Source organism: Melozone crissalis, unplaced genomic scaffold (genome assembly GCF_028551555.1).
Source record: "Melozone crissalis strain CALT ecotype California unplaced genomic scaffold, PUWL_Pcris_2 ptg000081l_1, whole genome shotgun sequence".
Lineage (NCBI taxonomy): Eukaryota > Metazoa > Chordata > Aves > Passeriformes > Passerellidae > Melozone > Melozone crissalis.
In genome coordinates this window covers 2,270,899-2,294,231 of record NW_026535858.1, presented here as the reverse complement: position 1 = coordinate 2,294,231, position 23,333 = coordinate 2,270,899, and the positions used below count along the sequence as shown (strand labels likewise).

Here is a 23,333-nt window from a genome sequence, read left to right as displayed (position 1 = left end):
ACACACTGTTCAGAGGAAAGCAAGATTTAATCTCTACAATCTACAGTCTAGTTTCTCTAAACAGTGAGCAAGAAGCATCTTTTGCATTTTAAATTTCAGCATTTCTGTTTATAGTTTCACTTTAACAGCTAAATTACTCCCAGGCATGGAAATTAATTATCTGCATTTGTTGCAAAACACCTCGAAGTTTCTGTGCTGGTCTTGTATAAAGGCCCATCTCTAACCACACAGCTTTCCTTAAGAGCCTGAGAGATTTGGAAGCACCTGTAAAATTTACTTTGAGTTCTTTCTTCAGCAAGTGATTTCCTACAGAGCAGAGAGTTCCCTCAGGATTGCAGGAGGAGGCCCACCGAGGGAATGCAGTTGGATTTTGTCTGGAAGCACAACAGGCAATGCACAAGGCAGGAGTCTTCAGACCTAAATCTTGGAAAACAATGCTTGATGTCTTCGGATCAGTGTCCTGTCGATTTCTTCCACTCTCCGGCATCCTGGAGGAGAAGTTGCAGATCAGTTCAAGCCCCTGATTTTCCAACCCACTCTAAGCCTTTTCTTTATCTGCCTCATAAAAATCTCCATTCTGTCAGATGAAATCCACCCCTCAGCAACCAAAGATTTGCCACTACTTTTCTATGGATTTATTGCTTTCCTTGTGAAAAAAACCTCACAAAATAATGTTTTCACCTAATCTATTCAATTCCCCATTTATAAGGCAGGGATAACAAGTCTTTTTCCCATTTCTCCACAGACCAAGTTGTTTAGATTGCAGACATTCCCCTCATGCAAGTTGCTATAGCACCTTGCCTGGGGCAAATGAGAAAACGTGATTTTGGAGAGGAAATGCTGATGTCCCACCTGTCAGTGCCATTGCCAGGCAAAACTCTTCCTTCAGCATCTGGAGAACTTCTTTTGCTCCTTCTTCACCCTGGGAGATTAGGAGACAATGAAAACTATGATGTGTACACTTATGTGTGTAGGCACAGACATGTATGTGTGTGCCAAGAAAGGTTTTCTGCACAAACATAAATCCTGAGGGTTGCTCATAGCAAATTTGAGCAAACAGCAAATCAGATGATGTGGATGCACACAGATGCATCACACACACACATGTGTGCATTTAATAGGGTTAAACAGTGACTCTAGGGATCTGCAGTCAGGCATTTGGGCTTTCCCTCACTTACCTGATAAGCCAGGCCCCAGAGGACAGGTCTCCCAACAAAAACAGCTTTGGCACCGAGAGCCAGGGCCTTGAGAACGTCCGTGCCTTTTCTCACACCTCCATCCAGGAACACCTCCACCTTCCCCTCCACAGCCTCCACGATCTCAGGCAGGACATCAATCTAGGAGAGAGAAACCAGGAACACAGCTTGGCTGCTCCTGAAGCTCTATTTATTTTTTGAGCCAGTTCTTACACACAGGATCCAAGCTTTACAGCAGCTTAATGAGCAGTTGCATGCCTAAATATACACCCAAATAACACAGCTTTGTATTGAGAACCAGCAGTGACTTTGCAGGGTAGAAGGTACATACAAAGGTCAGATTTATTTGGAGTCACATAAACAGAATGAGAATCAGCAGGGTCTCAAAAAATGGGCATCTGACCCCATGACACATATCTGACACAAGCCAGTATCTGATTCTTATGCAGAATATATGAAACAGCAGCACTAAGGAAGCCTGTTGGTGGTGTTACCTCCCAAACTTCCAGCCTTCGCTAGCTTGGGGATGAAATTGGATCAGCTTACTTTTTAAATAATCATCTTTGCTTCCAGTTTAAATTTCCCATTCATTTATCCTGAGGGCCAGCTCAGGAGCCCAGAGGCAGACAGTGTACCTACAGACAAGGAGTGAGACAAACACATGCCTGGAAGAACTAAGAGTTGGCCGAAAAATTTTAATTAATGTACTTTCCCTCTTGAAAATGCATCTAATTACAGGAATGACTATAGAGAAAAACTTTTTAAGATAAGAAAACATTAGCTTTCCTCTAAGTTTTGAGCAAGGTGGGAAGTAATTTCTTTTAATGCACATGTATGCTGCTTTCACTGAGCTCCGCTCATCCCTTTCTCAGCTTATCCCCTACACCCATGACACAAGTAAGGGGGGAAATATTTTTACTGTTCTCAGGTTACAAGTGTGTAACCAGGGAATTAATTCCTCTTGCCATGCAAGAGGTCCCAATGAAAGGATGAGCCTCCTAAATCCAAGCCTGGAGCATTAATTACAGGGCAAATTTTCCTACAAGGCCACCTAAATAGTTCCTATTCATGAAAATCAGGAAAGGAGCACCACCAGGAGCCAAGTATTAAGGAGACTGGAAACAGCGTGTGGAAGTAAGACAAAAGATATACAAATTCACATCTTTCAAATACGGATGTAATTCATTTCCTTTCTAATGGATAAAAATGACTAGAAGATGGAGGGAAAAAACTTGAAAGTGCACTTTGTTTTTAGATTTGGATTAAAATTTTCTTGAAGTTTGGCACTTGCTGTGATTTTCCCCCTCCCTTTGGTTTTGCTCTCTTGCCAGACATATTTTGGATCTACTTCCACATCCAGAGACCACTTTCTACATCCTGACAAACCGTACCAACATTAAAGTGCTCTAATAACTACAGCATGATGCAAACCATAATTAAAACATAGATTTCCTCAATGTGTAACTAGACACTAGAAATATTGACCAGCTTGGGTTCAGCTCATGATCTGAAACCCCACGAAACTGAAGCAAATTATTATGTTTCTAAATCAGAACCATTTAACATGACCTGATACAGATTCTGTATAAAAACAGGCATTGTGGAGTAGTGTTCTTTGTACCAGAAACCCAGGGAACACATAAATTTTAGCAGTTCTCCTCTGCCCTGTGGTGTAGCAAAGGAGTAACTCCTAACAAGGAGTTTGCAAATTTCTCTTCTGCTACAGCTGTCAAAAATTAATTTGTATTTCTTGAGCTCTTATGAGTTCCTCAAAATGATGTTTTTAACAACCTTATACATTGTCGCTGTTGGATTACCTCACACACAGGCTTGCCCAAGAGCTTCAAATGCTCTCAGTGAAATTGGGGAATGGATTCCCAGGAGGTGACAAGAGGACCTGTTCCCCTCTCCCTTCAGGGAACCAGCATGGAAAACAGGAGGTTTTTCATCGAGAACATATTGGAAATACCCAGAGAGGCACAACTGGGCTTTGATTCCCCTCCCTTTCATTCTCTTTTTATTTGTGCAGCTTTCCCACACCAAATGAAGCAAGATGAGTGATGACTGGAATTTTGGGGTTTTTCCTTCATCCTGAGCACATACTTTTTCATTTTCCTTTACTTCTTTCTTTTTTGCCAACGGAGAAATTCTCAAATCCCTTTCACCTTTGGAAAAGTCATGGGGTAGCACGACAAGGAAAAGGAAAAAGGAAAAACTGTAATTTAACCACTCTCTCCCTTTTCCAAAGGTGAAAATACTTGAAAGGAGAAAAATGGAGAGTTTCATTCTGCTTTTAGCTGTTCCTTAACTGCAATTTTTCAGAAGCCTCCAAAGAATATTAAAAGAGGAAAACTGACCCTAATACAACTTTCAGCGTGCTGCAAATGGCAATGAGAGTTTTTCAAAAAAGAATGAGAAAGAAGACGTGGAAGAGGGGAGTGGAAAAAACAATTCTGAAAGATTTTCCATTTTGATCTACCAAGGAGAGGCTGTGTCTAACTCAGAGTACGATGTGACATACATAGAGAAGTGGAGAGAGGTTTTTACTCATGGCTTAAGGCATAGAACACTTATTCCAGGTTTTTCCTCCAGCTTCTGCATGTTCAGAGAATGCAAACAAGAACCCAAAAGGCAGAGAAAATTAAAGATTACTGGAGCATATTGGCATCAGTACTCACAGTAGCAGGGACCCCATCAAGCTGTCGTGCTCCGTGATTTGACACCAGGATCCCGTTTACCCCAAGCTTTACAGCTTCTCTGGCATCATCAGCTAGGAAAAAACCCAAACAGGATGTGTCCCTCCATAAGTGGGAGCTTGTAGACACCACAATCAAGGAATCACTAAGAAAACCATTGTCAGCTCATGCAAAGCCACCTTAGGGCTTCAGCCTTCCAAAGCCTCGCCTCCACAAAGAAAAAGGTTTTATCTTTAAGTAGTAAGATCAGAACAGCAGCTTGAAATGTTGGAGCAGAACATTTTATCCCTTTGGATCAGCAGCCACCTTGGTTGCCAACTCTATTTTCTCTATTATGTTCCAGAATTCATCAGTAAGAAATTCCTTTGCTGAATGATTTTGTCTACTACAAAATTACTGGCACGATGGTATTAATGATGGCGTTGGGGACAACACCAGGCACTCCTTTAGGCAGCTGCTCCCACAAACACCGTCCCTGGTGGGTTCCTGGTGGTGCAGGAGGAGGTGACAGCCGTGCCCTTGCCCTGTCCCAGGAGGCAGCAGGGTACCCACCCCTGAGGATGCCCTTGAGCACGATGGGCAGCGAGGTCAGCGCCCGCAGCCACTTGACGTCCTCCCAGCTGACGGTGGCATCGATGGCCTCGGCCACGTACACGGCCAGCCCGCTGTCCTCCCCGAAGTCCTTCCCTGAGGAGAAGGCCAGATCGCTGCTCGAGAAGTTCTTCAGGCTAAAAAGCGACACAAGACACAGAAAAACAGCCTGAGGAGGATTCTCTGCAGCCACCATGGGTCCCTAATGGCAGCATGCAGTATGCCTGAGGTAAAGCTTTACTACAGTGCAGGGCAGGAGCAAAACCAGCCAGTCCCAGCAGGTCAGATCCCCCTCCTCAGGGAGCCAAAACCTTTGGCTGACAAAGCATTGATAATCAACACAAACACTGGATCTTTCATGTCCTGTCCAACCCAAGCCCTTCTATCTTTCTGTGATGGTTTTGTGATAAATCTGGGACAAGTTTCTCTGGCCCAAGGTAATAGTTTGACTTCTATAGCAAAATAAACAGGGTTGGGTTTTGTGTTTCAAGTCCAGGGAATTCAGCTGTGAGAGGAATAGGGGATCAGGGAGGAAATAAAGTTTTCTTATGCTCCATGAAACAGATGGATGTCCATGAAGCTTTGCAAAGAATTCAGAATTTTCATCTGTCCAATAAGGCCAACAGCCAGCCTGTTTACCTTGTGTCCCTTTTGTACATTTCCTTGTAAAATGCAGAGAGCAAAGGAAGCTCATGTGAAAACGTTGCTGTTACTTGGGTTTTTCAGCAACAAAATCTCCCAGGTTCTAGCACATCCATGTCCCAGTTGCCCTGCTCTTCTGAAACCATGTCCTGTTCCACATTGGGCTATTTAATACTCACTTTTCACATTTTGGGAAGTGCATGAGTGTTTTTGCATGGAACCTGGCAGGTTTCACTGCTGATTTCATGCCTGCAACAAGCAGCATTTCAGATGGCTTTTCTGTTCAGCTCCAGGCCCAGAAGCAAATGAGAAAGGAGTGGGCTCTCAGCAAGATCCAGCTTTTCAGCTGTTGGTTTGTGGAGGGTGGGGTGCCCAGAGAAAAACAGAACCATGGATAAGATTATATAAATAACTGTTGTTTTTCTTGGCCTGCAGAATGCAGATCAACACTTGGATGAATGTTGCCTTACATACATTTCAGAGCACAATGGCACCTTGTTGTTGCTTTGAAACTTTGTTGAAAACCCGAAGCCAAGAAAAAGTTATCACATAAATGAGCAGAGCCCCGCGCTAGGAGAGTTTCACTGTGGCTCTGCAACAAAGCTCTGCCCAGGCAGCACTCAGGGATCTGCAGTGAGGAATTGGAACCTTCAAGGATTACTCCAATTTCTCATGATTTCATCCTGTTCACTCAAAACCCTGTTATATTTGGGCAAATTTAACAAATATATTTGGGGTGGGGTCAAAGTGCTTCAGAAACACTCTCCTGCTTTGCTGAAATGTCTTTGGGTTGTTGGACTCACATTCCAGAACTCCTCAACCCCAGGCCTTAGAATTCTATTGCCTCTAAAAAGTAATCTATTTTCTAATTGCCTAATTTTATCTTTCAGAGTAAAGATAAAGGTCAGTGTATATTGATGATGTGTCAAACACAGATCTCGAGCAGGATTACAACATCGGGCACACACACACCAGTGTGGTACATTTTCATGTTAGATGTGTTGGGGCTTTTTTTGCTTTCTAGTGTTTCCCTCTTAAAACTGTACTTTAACAGAGAAACCAGGGCACAGTTCAGTTCCTCTGTCGACTTCCATCTCTTAGCTGCAAGTACAAGTACATGGGGGAGAGCCAACACTCATGCTCTGGAGGGTTTTAGCCAGCAAGGTAGAGAAGAGCAGAGCCCCATGGCTTATCTTCCTTTTGAATAGTATGGAAATGAAGAAAAACTCTAGATGAGATTCTTGCTAAGTACATGGTACTTACAGCATGTGTACAGTATAACGCAACAACCTTTGGAGACATAGGAAGAACAATTCAATTTCACTGACAATATACAAAACTAGCTTTCACCCAGAACTCACCACAAAGTTTATCTGCTTCAAAATGCATTAAGCTATTTTCTTTGTCTCTTCATTTTCATGCTCTAAATAATTCTAACATGTGCCATGGTAGACTGTGGTTCTTACCAAGACCTACCTGCAAGAACCTCACAAGATTTTTAGCTTCAAGTCCTGGATATCCCATTGAGTAAATATTCTTGCAGCCAGTCCTTGCCTGCTAGAACCGTGCCAGCACTTCAGCATATGTTTATCAGGGGAGTCTCTAGTCTTATCAATTTGTATTTACAAAAGGCCAAGCAAATCAGCACTTAAACACCATTGTAAGGTTAAAACCCTGGTTTCACTCTGTTAAAATTGAAATCCTCATTGGCCCTGCAGTAGGGAGGAACTATAATTAGTGCTGAAGTCAATCACGATGCCACAAATTCTGAGACCCAGAAAATGTCCCAAAACACACTGTGGGGTAAAAACTGCCCTCATGGAGAATTTAGAAAGACTGATACCCATATGTTTCTGTATTGGAGTAAAAGAAGAACTGGAGTTGCTCAAAAAGGGGCTCTGCAGTCAGTAGTGACGTGGTCCTGGGCCCAGAGCAGGGTCATAGGACAATGCGGGAGCAACCATAACATCTTTTGGAAGGGACTCTTGGCCCACTTTTGGAGCCCAGCCCATTCCGCTGGTGGATCCCAGTTCAACATCAGAGCAGGTCACTGCAGGCTCTGCCCTATTTGAATACAACCAAGAGCACATTGATCCATGCACAAAGAATTGCCCCGTGTCTCTTACTTCAGCAGCCTGCCCGGCACAGCATCTTTTAGCGTGCCAAGAGCCAGGAAAGCTTTGTTGTGCCCCAGGCAGACGCACGCACAGCCCCACAGAGGCGCTCCCGGCCCCGGCTTCTCCCCCAGCACCCCGCGGCGCCGTCCCGGCCCCACATCCAGCAGCGGTACCTGAGGTGCGGGGGCAGCTGGAAGCGGTTGCGCACGTCGGCGCGGCGGCGGCCGAGGTACGGCGTGTCCACGGTGAGGAAGATGCCGCGGAAGCCGGCGCTCTCCGCGCGCCGCACCAGCGCCGCCGTCACCCGCCGCTCCTTGTAGGCGTACAGCTGCAGCCAGCGCAGCGCGGCCGGCGCCGCCGCCGCCACCTCCTCCATGGACGACGTGGCCCAGGAGCTCAGCATCATTCCCGTGCCCACGGCCTGGCACGCTGCGGGAGCACAGAGGGACAGGCTAAACAGGAGCGTTCAAATAAAGGCATTTAAAGCTTCCGGGTTTCTGGATGCTGCCACGTTGCCTCCCAAAAATCGCCCTCCGCGCAGGCAGAAGTGAGCTTTTTTGGGATGCCCATTCCTAAGTTGGAGCCTGCTTTGCTCTATTCCTGTCACATCTCACAGCAGACACCAGGGAGCATATATTGTCATGAGAGCAGTGGCATTGTGCTGGCAGAACTCAGTGCATCCCTCTGGGTGTGCAGAGATGCCAGGACCCCTGCCAGGGGGCTCGGAGACCCTGGCACACAGCCCAGAACGCCTGTGGGCTTGATTATGACCCCTGGAGCAAATTACCAGCTTTGTATGTGGATGTGAAAGCCACAGAAGTGGTATAATAATAAAATTATCACTAGGTGAAAAAGTAGATATTAGGGTTTTTAGGATAGGGGTTTCAGGGACAAGATGGAGGGACTTGTGTCACAGACATCTTCTATGGAAAATCCTTTCCTTAGGATTTTTCCTGCTGAGAAGCTGAGAGACTTCAGGAACAAAAGGTAAACAATAGTTATCTGCTGCTGTGGAATGCAACAGATGCATCTGTGATTGGTCTTGTGTGATTGTTTCTAATTAATGGCCAATCACAGTCAGCTGGCTCAGACAGAGTCCAAGACACAAACCTCTGTTATCATTCTTTGCTATTCTATTCTTAGCCAGCCTTCTGATGAAACCTTTTCTTCTATTCTTTTAGTATAGTTTTAATGTAATATATATCATAAAATAATAAATCAGCCTTCTGAAACATGGAGTCAGATCCTTATCTTTTCCCTCATCCAAGAACCCCTGCAAACACTGTCACAGACTTGGGCATGTCCAGCCCTCCTTCTTCTCTACCTCCATCTTCTGCTGTGATGTTAGGGATTGGTTTAGAAGAGAAGCTCACTGTCTAACATAGGTGATAGGTATTGGAAAGCAATTGCAAACATGTTATACATAGCTTGTAGTATAAAGAGATCACACCGCCCTGGGGACAGTCAGGGTGCCTCTGTCTGTCCTGCTGAGCAGACCTCAGCTGGACAGAAGAAAAAATTTTATAGATAAGACACAATAAACAACTCTGAGACCAAAAACTGAAGAACTCCAACTCATTCTTTGAACATTCAGGCCAAAACAGAGACTTGGCATGTGTCTTGGGGCTGCAATAAACTGCAAACTCCCAAGACTGTGCCAACATCAAACCATGACAGGCTGCCAGCCCAGGCTGCACCAGCTAACCTCACACAGATCCTGAATCTACCACTCATTCTTTTTGGAGTAATCTGTCACTTATTGTAAAATAAAGGGAAAACACACTGTAAAACTCAGAAATGCTATAGAAAGCCTCGTTTTCCTTGGTCTACCACAGTACGCATATTTTGAATGTAAATGGACCCCTGTTTCAAGACGTCATCCCCAGCCCGTGGAGGAATTAAAAAGTGGTCTTTATGACAACATTTTATTAAATAAGGATTACAAGCCTCTTGGAGGGGAAACTTATGAACAGCTTATTCAAACAAATTGGTTACACCCTCCCAGGGCCACCAGCCAGTTTTCCCTCACTGGAAATCCAGCAGCAATCACCCAAACCCTTCCAGTTTGAAACCATCTCCTGCCTCTGCTTTAAACTGCTGGACACAATTCCCTCTACATTAGGAATGCTGCAAACCCAGGAATTGCAAAACCCTCACATCAGATAAGGGAGAAATGCAAATGTTATGGTTCAATCTGCCTTTAGGTATCCACTTATTTCCATTTTTGCCTTTTATTCTCACGCCTACCTCTATTGCAAAAGCAAAATTTAGTTAGAAACCGCACAATAAATAATTTTTGGTGAAGAGAAGACATAAATCATGGGATATCACCATATCCTTTCAACTTAGCTGCCCATGCAGCAACAGAGAAAATAGTGCCTTTCTCTTATTTAAGATCAGGTTTAAGCAGTTTGGTTCAATGAGAGTTCAGCCATCCCAAACGGGGTTATGGCATTTTCATGCAAGCATGCTCACAAAATTCCCCTCGTCTCTCCTGCAAAGTTCACAGCTCTCTGGTGAAGCACCAGCTCCACATACGCAGTTTAGATCTCTCAGGCAAATCCAAAGTTCCCAGACAAAACTTGTCAAGGTTTTAGAAATCCCCAGTTCCAGTTTTGGTCAATGTGTGCTTGATCTTGATCGTTTTAAAGCTTATTTTGACAATTTTCTAGACTTCTAAAACCATGAGATACAGAGGCCTGAAGTGCTGCCAGGTTTGCTTGGGGTTTTTTCTACCTCAAATTAGGTTTCTCTAAAAATAGCCCCAACTTCTCACACATTTAGCTGCAGTTGAAGAGAACAGAAGCAACTCATTTCCTCTAACAGCCATATCTTACACTTACTTTTGGGGTGCTGCAAATTATTATTTGAAATCAGTCCCACTACAGCCATATTCCACAGGATGCTCTTGCTGCAAAGTGTGACATTTGCCAGAGTTTAAGCATGAGATGTTTTTGTAAACCAGCCTTTCCTCATGCCATTGCATGATTGCTTTTGGTTGCTTGTTTTTCATGGGTTTTTTTTCCCCAGGTCTTCTTTTAATCCTGAGCCTTGCCCAAAGGATAATTCACCCTTGTGCACCCTGCAGGCTCCTGTTGGGCTCTGTGACAGCAGAGAGCACAGCAGGAGCCACGCACAGGGAGCTGGGGGAGACCATGGGATCACAGAAAGGTAAAGAGTCTCTCCCTCATCCCCAGTCCAAACCTGCCCTCTGGCACTTGGAAGCCATTCACTCTGGGAAACTCAACTGAGGTGTTTCACACAGCAACAAATGGGGCAGGATGCACGGGGGAGCCCCAGTGGGGAACACAGCAGTGACTTTTCTTAGCCCTTTTTCCATCCTGAAGCCTCAGAGCATCCTCCCCCCCATGCCTCTGGATTCACATTAATTTTCATATCTCAAAACCAACCTCACCTTTTGATCACCACACAGGTAACAGAGGGGTACAAAGTCCTGCTGCTTTCACTGTGGCTGAGCACAAAACGTAACAAATGGCCAATTCCCCTCTTCCCACTCACAGCCATGTCTGATGGGCAGAGGAAACCCAAATTTCAGTGCTCAGCATCACAGAGAGAAAAAGCACAGTAGCAACCTGTTAAGAGCCAAAGGAACAAAGGTGTTGCTCCCTCTCCAGTGGGAATGACAGAGCTGCCAGAAGCTCTGTAAAGCAGGGGGAATAGAACAGCTTTGCAGTCAGCACTGCTGTGCTCTGCTTGGCAGAGCAGAGGGTGCAGGTGATGGTGAAACCCTTCCTGCCTCAGCAGCAGCCTGGAGAGGGGCAGGAGTGCAGCTGCACAGGGCAAGCACAGAAACTCCAACCTGAGCACTGTCAGGGACAGCTCCCAAAATACCTGGCCAAGAGCACAGTCGGGTTCTCAGCCTGATTTTCTGCCATTCATGGAGAAGCCAGGCACTGCAATGCTGCTGTGAGGTAAAAACAGGAATTTAAACCACTCATTACGTGCAATATGGAATAAGCAGGAATATAAAGACAAATCTCAATAAAATAATGCTACAGATCTGTTTGTAATCAATTAAGGTTCCAAAACACCTCAACTATTTCTTGCTGAGCAGCTGAATGGTGCACAGGGTTCTGAGTCAGGGTACTCAAAGTGGGTCCTGTTGGTTTGCAAGCACAGCATGAAGTCAGGGTGGCAAAGGAATGCCTTGGCTTGGAGGAACAGGGAATCTGCTGATGGACAAGCAAGAGGAAAAAGATCCCATAGAATCAGAAGGGTTCCATTGAAAAGTGTTTGGAGAACAACGTTTTGCTCTTTAGTGGCTAAGATTATTCATCGAATTTGGCAAATATTTTTAGTCAAAAAGGTTGAAATTGGAGTGGGAAAGATGAGAAAAAAAACACCTAAGTCAAAATGTCATGTGTTGATCTTTTCAAAATGGAAATGTTTTCTCCTGAGCTGACACTTTTGTTTCAAAACAGAACTATAGCTAAAAGCATTAGCCAGTAGGAAAATGAAATAAAACATTATGTTTTGGATCAAATGAAACATTTCAGTTAATCCAAAACAATTTTCCTCCCAATTTTTCAGTCTCTACTGAACAGAAAATCCATTCTTTGGAAAATTGCCACATACACTGATGAGCTACAACTAAAATGCCAGGGAATATACTTGAAGGAAGACCTAGAAAAACTGGGACAACTGCCAAGTGCATGAAATTGTTTCAAGGACAAGAGAGCTTTCTCTGTAAGGAAGGACTCCTGCTACATTCAGACAAAAGTCAGAGAAAACTGAGGAGCAGCCTTATTACAGCCTGCATAGACATTTTAAAAAGTCATTTATTATTTTAAAGTCTAGTTAATAGGAGTAAATGCAACATGTGGATTTGAGGCTGTTTGACAAGGTTTGACCATTAATGCAGTTTATTCTGCTCAGAGTGGGCTCACCTAACCTTTGAATCACTTACATTATATTGGCTGGCCTGTCACCAGCAAGCCTTAAAATGACAACTGGCTGTTTTCCCTAGAAAAGATTATTTACTCACACAGAAGCACTGTCCATGAAGGGTGCTTGAGGTGAGCTGACAGACCCTGCCCTGCTCTGGGAAGGTGCACACCCTTCTCCAGCAGCTTGGCTGCCATGGGACAGCGTCCCTCAGGGGCAGCAGCCCCCAAACCCTGACAGGCCCCAGAGCAAGAAGCTGTGAGGGCAGGGAGTTCTGAGGGACACCATGACATGCCCTTGTCCCCAGAGGGGACATTGACCCTACAGCCCATGGCCAAACCTGCTGGGAGAGCAGGGCAGCTGCAAGCAAGACAATTCCTGTCACTCCAGGGAATTCTTCAAGCATTGTTCTCAATGCTCAGGGAAGGAGCTGCCATTGCTCTCCTCACCTCCCTGCTCTGCAGGGCAGCGTGGTGAGAACCAGGATTATCCCTGGGGGTCAGGGCAGACCGGTGGCACACAGGGAGGCTCCTCTGGGAGCTGCTGTGCCCCAACAGGAGGCAGGGCACTGCCTGGGGAGGGGCAGGACTCAGGCCATGCTGTGCCTCTCAAGGATCATGGCCACAGCAGAGGCACCACCCCAAACAGCACTCCCTGCACACCAAGAACAGCCAGGCTTATGGAGCATGCCAGGCTTGGCAGGAGCCACAGGACTATGATCAGGCTTCCTTGGCTTGTGCAAACCAGTGCAGCTGAAACAGAAGCTGAATTAAAGCAACCAAGAGTTTGCTCACTTAAACCCCGTGCCACCTCTGGAACAGAAGTTGGATGTGGCAAACCCCCAATCCCCAGTGTCCCGAGTTTAAGAGACCCCTAACACCAAATGTGTACTTACATCTCATTTCTGTCATCTTATAAGGTCAAACCAAAAGCTTGGAACCAAGTACCCCTCTCCTCCTCTAACAGCACAAAACCAAAGCCATTCTTTTTCTCCCCAAATGCCAATGCAATACAGAGGATGTAATTTTAATACTGGCTATCATTTGAAAGCAATGAAAAATTCACCAGCTCCAATGGATAAATTTACTGGACCACACATTGCAACTGGTGCCAGTACACTGAGCTGTGCCAGGTGAAAACCCAGAAACATTAAATGCAATAATCACGTGTTAAAGTTTGCAAATGTGGTACCCAGCCTTATTGTACCATTCAACTTAGCATGCCATTGAGGATTTATGTTTCAAATGCGGCCAGGCAGCAGCATCAGCGGGAATCTTTGCTAAGAAACATCCTGAATGTTGTGTTCTACATGTCGCTCTCACCGTTGCATTAATGTTTGCACTCAATGTTTCAGAGTTTGCTCTGCAGGACCTGGCCCAGAAGGGATCGGCGGGGCTGCCAGAGCATGGGGCAGGAGCAGGAGGCCCTTCCCAGGGCGATGCGAGGGGCTGCAGTGCCATCGCGTGGAGCGGCCGGCATTCACTAACAGGGAGCAGCGGCGGCTCCTCCAACAGCTCCTGGGCGGGGAAAGCGCGGCCCCGAACGGGCTGAGAAATGGGAGAGCTGTGTTTGGCACAGAGAGATAGCGCTGCAGCCCACCCCCTGCACAGCACAGCCACGAGAGCTGCTCCCACTGCAGGGCTCAAACTCCACTCGCTTCACACCACATCTGCTGCACTGGGCATGGAAACGCTGCCAGAGGAATAACCCAGCCATGCACAGGGTTAATGCTTTTTTTAAATATCACCTATTTAGATTTTGTGCCCTTTTCCTTTTTTCCACTGAAATGCACAGCCCGCACCCCTTATTCAGATTTAGTGCCATCCTGCAGCTGGAGTTAAAGAAGTAGGCAACAGCTCGCCATCTGAATTCTGGTTAATATCCTTTTGTGCAGCTTCTAGCCCAGAGGGGCCCTTATCTCACTGCCTCCCTGGGATGCTCTCAAAGAGCTCTCTTCCAAGCAAGGATGCTTGCCAGGCAAAAAAAGGCCTCAGAATTTCTGGAGTCAATTCTCTAATGGGAAGAATGTCGCTGTGGCAATGTTTACAGTAACACAGAATGTATGGATAGGTAGATGTTTCAATTTTACATGCAACAAATTATTCCCCTCTTGTATCCTTTATTTCCCCCCCCCGCCCCTTTTCATGGAGAGGGAAACCACAAGAAGAGTGAAAGAGTAAAAAACAAAGGCAAGAATCAACCCTGAGCAGCAGTTCAGACCCCGCAGGAGCCCGAGCCAGCCGGGATGCCCCGGCAGGCACCGCCCTGTCCCTGTCCCCGTCCCTCCCCGCTCACCTCGGGCTGTGGCCGTCTCTCCGAGCGGGTGAGCCATGCGCTGCATCGCGGTGGCGGCCACGCACACGGGCACGGTGACCCTGTGCCCCAGCACGGAGGTGGACAGGTCCATCACCGACACATCCCTGAGCACCCGCGGGTACAGCTTCCACCTGGCACACACAGATACACCGGATTTAAAGGGCTGCAGCGGGGGGAACGCACAGGAGCGGGTTCTGCTGCTGTCAGAACCCCACTGTGCCACCCAGAGCTGCAGCAAAACCCCTGCAGGGCACCACACCTGGAGAGACACCTGCTCCCCCTGGACATTTCTGGCTGGTATTGTTAGAAACGAAAGACAGGAGCTGTAAAACAATGAGGTTGTGGTGAGTCTCAGCCCCCTGAAAGCAGAACTGGGTGCCAGAGGCTGTGTGCACATGGGGAAAGTCATCAGCCACCCTCAGTTATCCCTCCATGGACTAAGGAACCAACAGACACGGGGTTATTGGTAACACAAGCCTGGCCTGCAAGGAAGGAACTCCCTTTTCCAAACCAGAGCAAACTAAACACAGTTAACCTGAAATTACAGTTCACTGCAGCCAGGCTGCACGCACAAATTGACCTTTTTTCAACTCCCACCCACAAAACAGCATCAGAAGACCATGATCCCTATTAGGGGATCAACTAGACAGCATAACACCCAGGGTTTCAGGAGGAGGGCTGCATTGCTGGGGATGCCCGTGCCATGGGACTTGTCCCATCGTTCAGTGCTGTCACAGCAGTGCCACCACTAGAAGCCACAAGAGGGGGTGCCACACCTGGGGCTGCCTCTCCTGAGCCCAGCCAGGCCAAAGCCTCCCTGCAAGCACCGACTCCCACCGAGGCCTCCCTCCCTTCCCAAGGGCTCCCATGGCTTCTGAACTGTTACTGCAGAGAAGAATTAAACATTATTGTCCAATACTGCTGACCCTGAGCAACTGCTCAGCACCAGAATGCTCGAGACTGATAATATCGTAATTACCAGCACAAAGAGAGAACCAGAGCCACTGCTACCCTCCGACAGGGAGCAGAGGTGAGCTTGAGCATTAAAATGAAAAGTCAGGGGGAAAAGACAAAATCTGTTTTATAGAAAGATCAAGAGACATTTCCCCAAAAAGCCTGGGGCAGATCCCACCTTTCTGAAGGCCTGGGGCTGTGCCAGCTCTGCAGGCAGTGCTCCCCAGGCAGGAGGAAGACAGTTATGATGCTTGGAAGGAGATGTGTGGCTGTGCAAGTCAGCTGTGCTGCTCAGTGCCAAGACACACACGGAGGAACATCTCCTCACACTTGTTTTCATGCCATTGTAACACTTGGTTATTTTTCAGGGGAGGATGGGCTGAGGGTGGGACAAAGAAAACATCACTACTATCTCCCCCTTTTTCCCCTAATCCTCATTCTGAAGGCTTCCACTCTGCCCTGAGGTATCTTTTCCCAGTAGAGAAAGAAAACAAAAATCCCTTTATAACCTTGCTGATTTATGCAGTCAAACCCAAAAGCATGAAGGATGTGAAGCATCTCCCTGCTCCCCAGGCTCCTGGTTTCTCAGATTGGTGCCTGCCTCTGCCATCTCACAGCCAGCTTGTGAGGGTCAGTCCTGAGGTAAAACATCCCTGTGGTGCTTCTGGCTGGGAAGAGAAGCAGGAGGAGCCAAAACCCTCCCAGCAGTGCATGCAAGAGAAGTGATGCAGTCCCAAGCAGAGATCCCTGATCAGGTCACCAGCTGGATGGGTGCTCCTGACACAGAACTGAGCACTCCCACATAAACACCAAGACACCAGAGTATCATTGTCCTTCAGTAAAACCTGCTCTTGCCTTGGAAACTCGGGTGTTTCCAGCTCTGAGTTGGACAGACACTTGACACCAGTGTTGCCCTTCCCAGCAGCAAGGAAAGCTCACAGGCAGCATTCCCCCATCACCAGGGCACATTCACTGGGCTGCACACAGCACCTGCTTCCTCCAAGTCCTTCAGTGAAACATTTCCTGCACATTTTGGAAAAAAACTTGGATTTATTTTAAATTCATCATCTCCTCATCACCCACATCTTTTCCCAGCCAAGTCCACACTGGTGTGCTGCAATCAGCAAGTGAGAGTGAGTGCATCCTTGTTCCCAGCTGGAAGCAGGAGGTGCTGCAGAGGGAAGGCAGCGAGCGCTCCTGACTTAGGCAGCTCCAGCTAAAAGCTGTTTGGAAGGAAGGACTAAAGGGAAGGAAGGGGGATTAATCTTTGGGTTTTTTTCCTTTTTTCTCCACGCTCAAAAAAATTTGTTTGTAAATTACCTTGCAGTGGGCTAAGAGGGAAGGACCGGCTGCTTTCAGTTGGGAAAAAGATGGAAATTTTCAAACTGCACCATATTTTCAAGCAGCTCCTCTTGTCCTCTCCTGAGCTGTCCCAAATCCCCTCGTGCTGCAGGGCAAGAAGCACATTTGGAAGAAGACAGTGCTCAGGCCAAGCCTCCATCCTAAACCCAACCCAGTTTGCTGCCCTTCTGTCTCCTACAGCTCCACTTCCCTTCAGGGGCTGGTGCTGTGCCAGGCGAAGCAGCAGCTGCTTCTCCCTGGGGAAAGTTCTCTTCCCTCCCAGCATGTTTTGCCATCCACACTCTTTTTGTGGTGCACTGGGAATCTGATGTGAAAGACATCACAACAACACAACTGAATAATTATTCCAAGCATTCCTTTCATTTTCTGCCCTGAACTTCCCAGACTTGTCTGACCCAGTCCCACCATCAGCCTTGCTTTTCTAACCAGTGTTTAAATTACCTCTGTGGCCATTTCAATGCCTTTAACTGCTGTAAGGTAGCAGCAGGTTTGCAGAAAGCCTGCACTGATGAACTCAACTGATGAATTGATGATGCACTGCTGAAGCAGCAGCTGCTGCTCCTTGCACACAGCAGAACAAGGCAGCTCCTCCCAAGGCCTGCAGGAACTCCGTGGCAGGGTGGATTAGCAGGAGCCTGCTCCACATCCCCCTCCCTGGCATGCTAAGAGGGGAGGCTCCAGACTGATTTCCTGAATGCCATCAGCCAAAGGCGTCCTGACCTTGCCACAAAAATCTCTTCTCCACCCAGGCCCCTCACTTCTGTGACAACTCCAGAGGGGATTTCAGCTCCAGACAGGCCTGGGAGGACACTCAGCATTCCAGGGTGCAGAGCAAACCCGAGGAGGAGGCAGGCAGGCACCACAGGGAATGACATGCTCTGCCATCCCAAATCATCCTTCCTGGCCTCACTTCTGGCAGGGCCATTGGAGAACTATGCATAAGAAACACTTTTCTGGCCTCAGCAGAACACACTGATGTCAAAACCTGTGTGCTGGTTCTTGCCTCAGTCCCAGGAGAGCTGCTGTACCTGGGGTTAAACTCACCTTAAACACTGTCCTTGTGGAGGCGCTCGGACTCTGGGAGCTGATTACACAAAGCACCTCAAGGTCAAGAGGCCAAGACACTGCTTTTATAATCCAATGACTATGAATTGTGCTGCTCCAAAAATTGCATGGAGTGTTCTAAAGATACTGCAGGACCCAGCAACAATGGATCCATTAGGGTCCATTCTTAATAACAGTAGTAATACTAGTCCTTAATAAGATAATCTATTTATTTCTCCAGAAATTAAACCTTTGCCAAAAAAACATAATAAAGAACTCACAGATGAACCCAGCACTGGTTTTCCACCCTCACACCTCACCTGAATAATCCTGCACCATAAAGGTACAGCCTAAACATCCCTACTTCTGGTTCAGCTTCAGTGCTTTCTCTTCCATTCAAACTTACAAATATTTAATAATCTGCAAACTTTCTAAATCAGACTGAACCTTGCAACTAAGCTCCTGACAGGAGAAACCAATGGCAAACAAAGCTGAACATACTCCAGTCTTTCACAAAATTATCTGACCTGGTGATCTTTGTGCCTTGGGGGTGCAAAGTCCATCCGACTTTATATTTACCCACAAGCTGCAGGCAGGAACAGGAGGACTGTGAGGCTCAGAGTGAGCAGCACTTCCCTACCTGTAACAGCTGGGCCATGCTTCTCCCAACAGCATCCAAGGGAAAAGAAGGGTTCTCCAAAGTCCCTTGTGTCAAATAGATCTTATTAACCAAAATATTGCAAAGTCATTACAGCAGGTTCTACCTTCTAGGGATGTATTCCCAGGAAGCCATTGCAAACATGGTCTAAGGACTGTTCATGGCAGCATCCCACATGCTGAGAAAATGGGATCTTGTTTAATGTCAGATAAATACAAATGGAGGGAGAGCAAAGACAGAAACACGTCCCAGCCCTTCCTCCCCACTCTGCTGAGGGGCAGGGACCCAGCACTGAGGGACTTCCAGCCACACCAAATGTCACTGATTGCTTTTAATGTCTCAGGCACGGCTAATGAACATCTCCTTCAGTCCTGGCTGCCTGCAAACACCAGTTTCAAACATCTAAAACTGGAGGGTTTTACTGAAAATCTGATAGAGGATTCAGGAAAGATGAGGTAAGCCTGAAGCCCACAGGCAACCAGCCCAATGCAAGGAGGTCTCTTATCAGAGGACTCCATCCCTGTGGCAGGAACAGCTTCAGAGCAGGGCTGCCCTTTTCTCCCTGCTCTGCTGATGCCAGCACAGCTCTTTGCTAGCCTGTCCCTGGCAGCTTCAGATCCCACCTCACCACGATCAGCTTCAGCAGTTACAAGTCAAACACTCACTGCTCCTGCAGTTTATTGCCTGCAAGTGCTTCCTTGGAGAGCCCTTTCCTTAATGTCTCATTTCACTTTTATGAGGGCAAGTAGCATCAGAGCATCTGGAAGCATTAAAAAAGGTACAATAAAAATCAGGTGAGTGCTGCTCCATCCCCTCCTGCTCCTATTCACTCCTCTTTTGGCTGTGTTTGAGCAGGGGAGTTTCTGTGATGGCAGCTTCTGCATGGAGCTAGGAGGTCTGGAATAAGCACTGGAGGTGAGTTGTCTTCTCTTGACATTATAAAGCTTTTCTATGCATGCCCTTAATTTTAAGGTTCTGACCTTTGAGATCCTGCTAAATGAATTATCACAAAGTCTCCTACAGCCTTCAACTTGCATCAGGTTGCAGCTGAATGGCCCAGAGCCTGTGGAAAAGCAACTGGAGCAGTGAGTAGCAAAGCAGGGAGGGAGAAAGAGCAAGGATAAACCAGGACAGTCATGGTTTGTTTGGTTAGGCTCAGAGGAACTAAAGACAAGGCCTTAGCAAAGGCAAGTGCAGGGGTTAAATGCCTGCACCAACAGAGCCCCAGAAGGAAGGAGATGTCAGCAGTTGTTTGAGCAGCTTGACTGGGCTCAGCTGGGCTGAGGGGAGCAGCCTCCAGCTGCCTCCTGCCCTCTGCCCTGCTCAGGGACATCTGGGAGCAGGGAGCCAACTGATGGATGCCATTTGTGACACTTCCACAGCAAGTGCCCCTGACTTTGTGCAGACCTTGTCCTTCTGAGGCTAAGGCTGACCTGAGCCCAGGTCAGTTTAGAGGGTCAGTCTAAGTCAGAAGTGGTTTAGAACAGTTCCTAGCATTTACAGTATCCCCTGGTGAAGGGCTGACCTGCTGGAAACCCCTGAGCACAGCTCAGACTGAGCCCTGGCTTTCCCCAGGGCTGGGAAAGGCAACTCCTTCTGCAGCCCTCATCTGGGAAGGCCACAGCACTAACTCAGTTGAGGAGAACTAAGGAAAAGGCAAAACTGACTAAGGACCTAAAAAGTACAACTCCACCCTAAGAACCCCTTGCTGGCGCTGTAACCCAAAATGTAGAAATTACAGCTTCATTGGCTGATTAAATACTGGAGCTGAAAGACTCTGGAGAGAATTTCTGTTAACAAAAGAACCCAAATGCAGGTAAAACTAAAAAGGTGCTAATGGATTTTAGGGACTGCTTTTTGACAGAAATTGTTAGGTGGAGGAGTGAAAGGGGAGAGAGTTGTCCTGAAAAATCAGCTGAGAGTCTTTCTGCTAAAATAGAAAGACATTGCAGAAAAATGGAGTTTTGTTCACAGAGAAAAATCTAAAATTGCACCACTAAATCCACCAGTAAAGCAGAACTTACACCCCCTGCCTCCCACCCCAGCCTTCAATCATCCTCCTACCTGGAGAACGCTGCCACATTCTCTGCCAGGGTTTCCTGGTCATCCGCCCCAGAGCTGTAATAATCATACACAGCCTTGGGCAGGAAGCTTCTGGCATACTCCTCAAAATCCGCAATGCACACTGGCCTGCCAGACATGGCTGCAGATCCCACTGGCTTACTGTATTCCCACTCCTTTAAACTCCAGAGTTTTGCCTGTAAATCATTAATATGGGACCTCATCAAGAGTCAACTTGTCTACATTCCCCCCCTTCCAAAAAAAAAAAAATAAATACACCAACTTCTTGTGTCACATTGGACTTCAGCACCATCTTTTAGTTCATGTGGTCAAGGCCAACCTAAAACAGAATGAAATACGGTAAAAAGGAAGAAAATTAATAAGCAAGGAAAGAAATATGTAGTTAAAGCTCCAGTAACAGAAATGTTCATTCCCCTCTGTCATCCAAAATACCCAGTAGACTGAAAGCATAAAGAGTTGGCTCACACCCAAAAAGCAAAAACTTGATTTGGATGATTTCTAAAAGCAGCTCCCAGCCTGCACACACAGGGTAACACCTAACACAGGTGAGACTGCAGTTACTGCCATTAGAATCCTGGATACCAAGGCCAGTTGCAGAGCCCCAGCTGCCAGACATCCTTGGGCAAACAGCTCCTGATTTTCAGGTAATTCCATCTCCACAACCCAGAGGGCTCCCGTTATTCCTCAAGAGTCAGATGCACTCACTGGCTGGAAATAAAATCATCTTCTCAAAGACACAACCCTCATCCAAAGTGTTACAGACTTGGCTAACATTTCTTGATTTCTCCTTGTTTTAAATTTTAACAAATATGCAGAGTTTGAAAGGGGTTTACAGTAATTGTTCAAGAGGGAAATTAAGAGTATATAATGTGTATATATTCATTTTTTCAGCTGTAGACTGCACATTAATATCAATTTACACACAATTACACCACAAGGCATTTGTCACATATCAGTGTCATAAACAATTCAAATGCAAACTGCTTTAACCTTGGCATTTCACTGTGCTTGCAGCAAAAAACTGGGGACATGTCTGCTTGCATTTATGTAAAGTTGGCATCATCTGTGCTAAAAACAGGTATTTACCCTGGAGCATGAGAAAGGAAGTGCTGCATGATAGCTGAACATTCTAGTATGTGCAGCTAAGCTCAACCTTAATGAACTCAAAAGGTTTTTATGTTGGGAAGTCACAAAAATTTCTGGAGGCAACAATAGTGTGGCACCACTGTTCCCCTCTCCTGTTCTGTAATGTCTGTATTCCTCAAAACTCTTCCCACTCTGATATTTTTCCAGTTAGATGCTTCTCTGCCACATTCACAGGGTATTGGTGCCTTACTTTAACTGCCCTAATTTGCCACTCAGGCTCAGAGCTCCTCTTCCCTCCCCTGCAGGGAAGCTTCTCAGGCGTCACCTTCTCTGGATGCTCCCACATGTGCCACTGACACCCCGAAGGCCCCCTGGGACCACTGAATTCCTGCTGCAACCCAGCCAACACACCTTGGGATGCTCCTCAGAGCCCAGGGGTCCAACTGGAACTGGAGCCTCCAGCAGGATGCACCACTTCCCATGTGGCTAGCTGGGGTGAGCTGGAAGGTGCCAGTATCAGCACACAGGGAGCAAAACTAAGGAAAATGTGAGATTTAGTACCAGGTCTCCCAGCACATCTGACACCAACACACACACCTTCCCTTCAAGTAATTGGCTCCTCATTTTAAAGAATTTTTCTGGGTGAGATTTTCCCTGGCTGCTTAATGAGGCTTTGGCTGTCTGACCTTTAACCCTGGAGCCAAGGAACAGCATCCATTGTGGCTGAACAGCCAAGAGCTTGCCTGAGCAGCCACACAAACCTCACTGCCACAGCCCATGTCAAAAACCCCAACAGAGTCAGGGCACTGTGAGCATCCCCTCCCTCATCTCCTGCTTCTCCCCTGCTCCTTTGCCAGGAGCTACAAACAGAGCATGGGGTCACACCTGGAGCTCAGCTGAACCAGGCTCTGCAATGGAAACTTCACTGTGGTTCAAAGACCCATCACCAATTCCAGAGGGAAAACCCCACAGAGGGCTGTGGAACAGAGTCACACCTTGTGGCTCAGAAAGCACTACTTGCAAAAGCCAAAAAGACTTCAGAGAAAAACCACAACATGCTTGTGCTGGTGGCTGTGACTTGCTAGAAAGGGAGACTTCTGCACAGAACTCCAGTCTGGTCCTGTGTCCTTCTGCAGGATCAGAGACAACATCAACAGAGTCCTGTCAGCACACAAAAACCTCTGCAGGGGAAACACGACCCAGCTGGGACTTTCTCCCTTCAGTTAGCTGCAGTAAAGATTAACTGGAAAAGTTAACTGCAGCATAGAATCCAAACATTTTAGTGCACAAGCCATTGCCCATTTCTCAAGAGTGTTGTGCAAAGCTGTTTTATCAAGTACCTCACATAAGTAAAACAGTTATTTTGGCTTCTGAATTCCCCACAAACAATTTCTCCAAATGAAGTCATAAAACACCCATTTTCTAGAGTGTTTTTGGACAGCATCTTACATCAGCCAAAGTTGAATCAATTTGTTTCGTCCCCTCCAAGCCAGCCAGGAGAACCAACAGAAAATATTTGTGGAGTTTTTACCCCAGCAGCCATCTGGCAACTCCAGTCCAAGCCAAGGGATGCTGCAGGGATGAGGACAGCTCAGCAGGTGGCTGGAACAGGCCCCTGGATGTCTCTTTTGGGAAGTCTGGAGGCTGCTGGGATGGCAGAACAGTGCAGCACTGAGCAGAGGAC

The 23,333-nt window shown here is 46.8% G+C and overlaps 1 protein-coding gene across 1 annotated transcript; it reads right to left on the bottom strand.

Annotated features, from left to right (window-relative positions):
* Nucleotides 1-234: 234 nt before the first annotated feature.
* On the bottom strand, nt 235-20,682 carry HAO1 (hydroxyacid oxidase 1). Its single transcript, XM_054290435.1, has 8 exons — nt 20,546-20,682; nt 14,443-14,594; nt 7,416-7,671; nt 4,445-4,620; nt 3,875-3,966; nt 1,179-1,337; nt 853-922; nt 235-488 (listed from the first exon to the last, which is right to left on the bottom strand). The coding sequence occupies exons 1-8, from the start codon at nt 20,680-20,682 to the stop codon at nt 418-420; spliced, it is 1,113 nt and encodes a 370-aa protein (XP_054146410.1). The 3' UTR covers nt 235-417.
* Nucleotides 20,683-23,333: the final 2,651 nt, after the last annotated feature.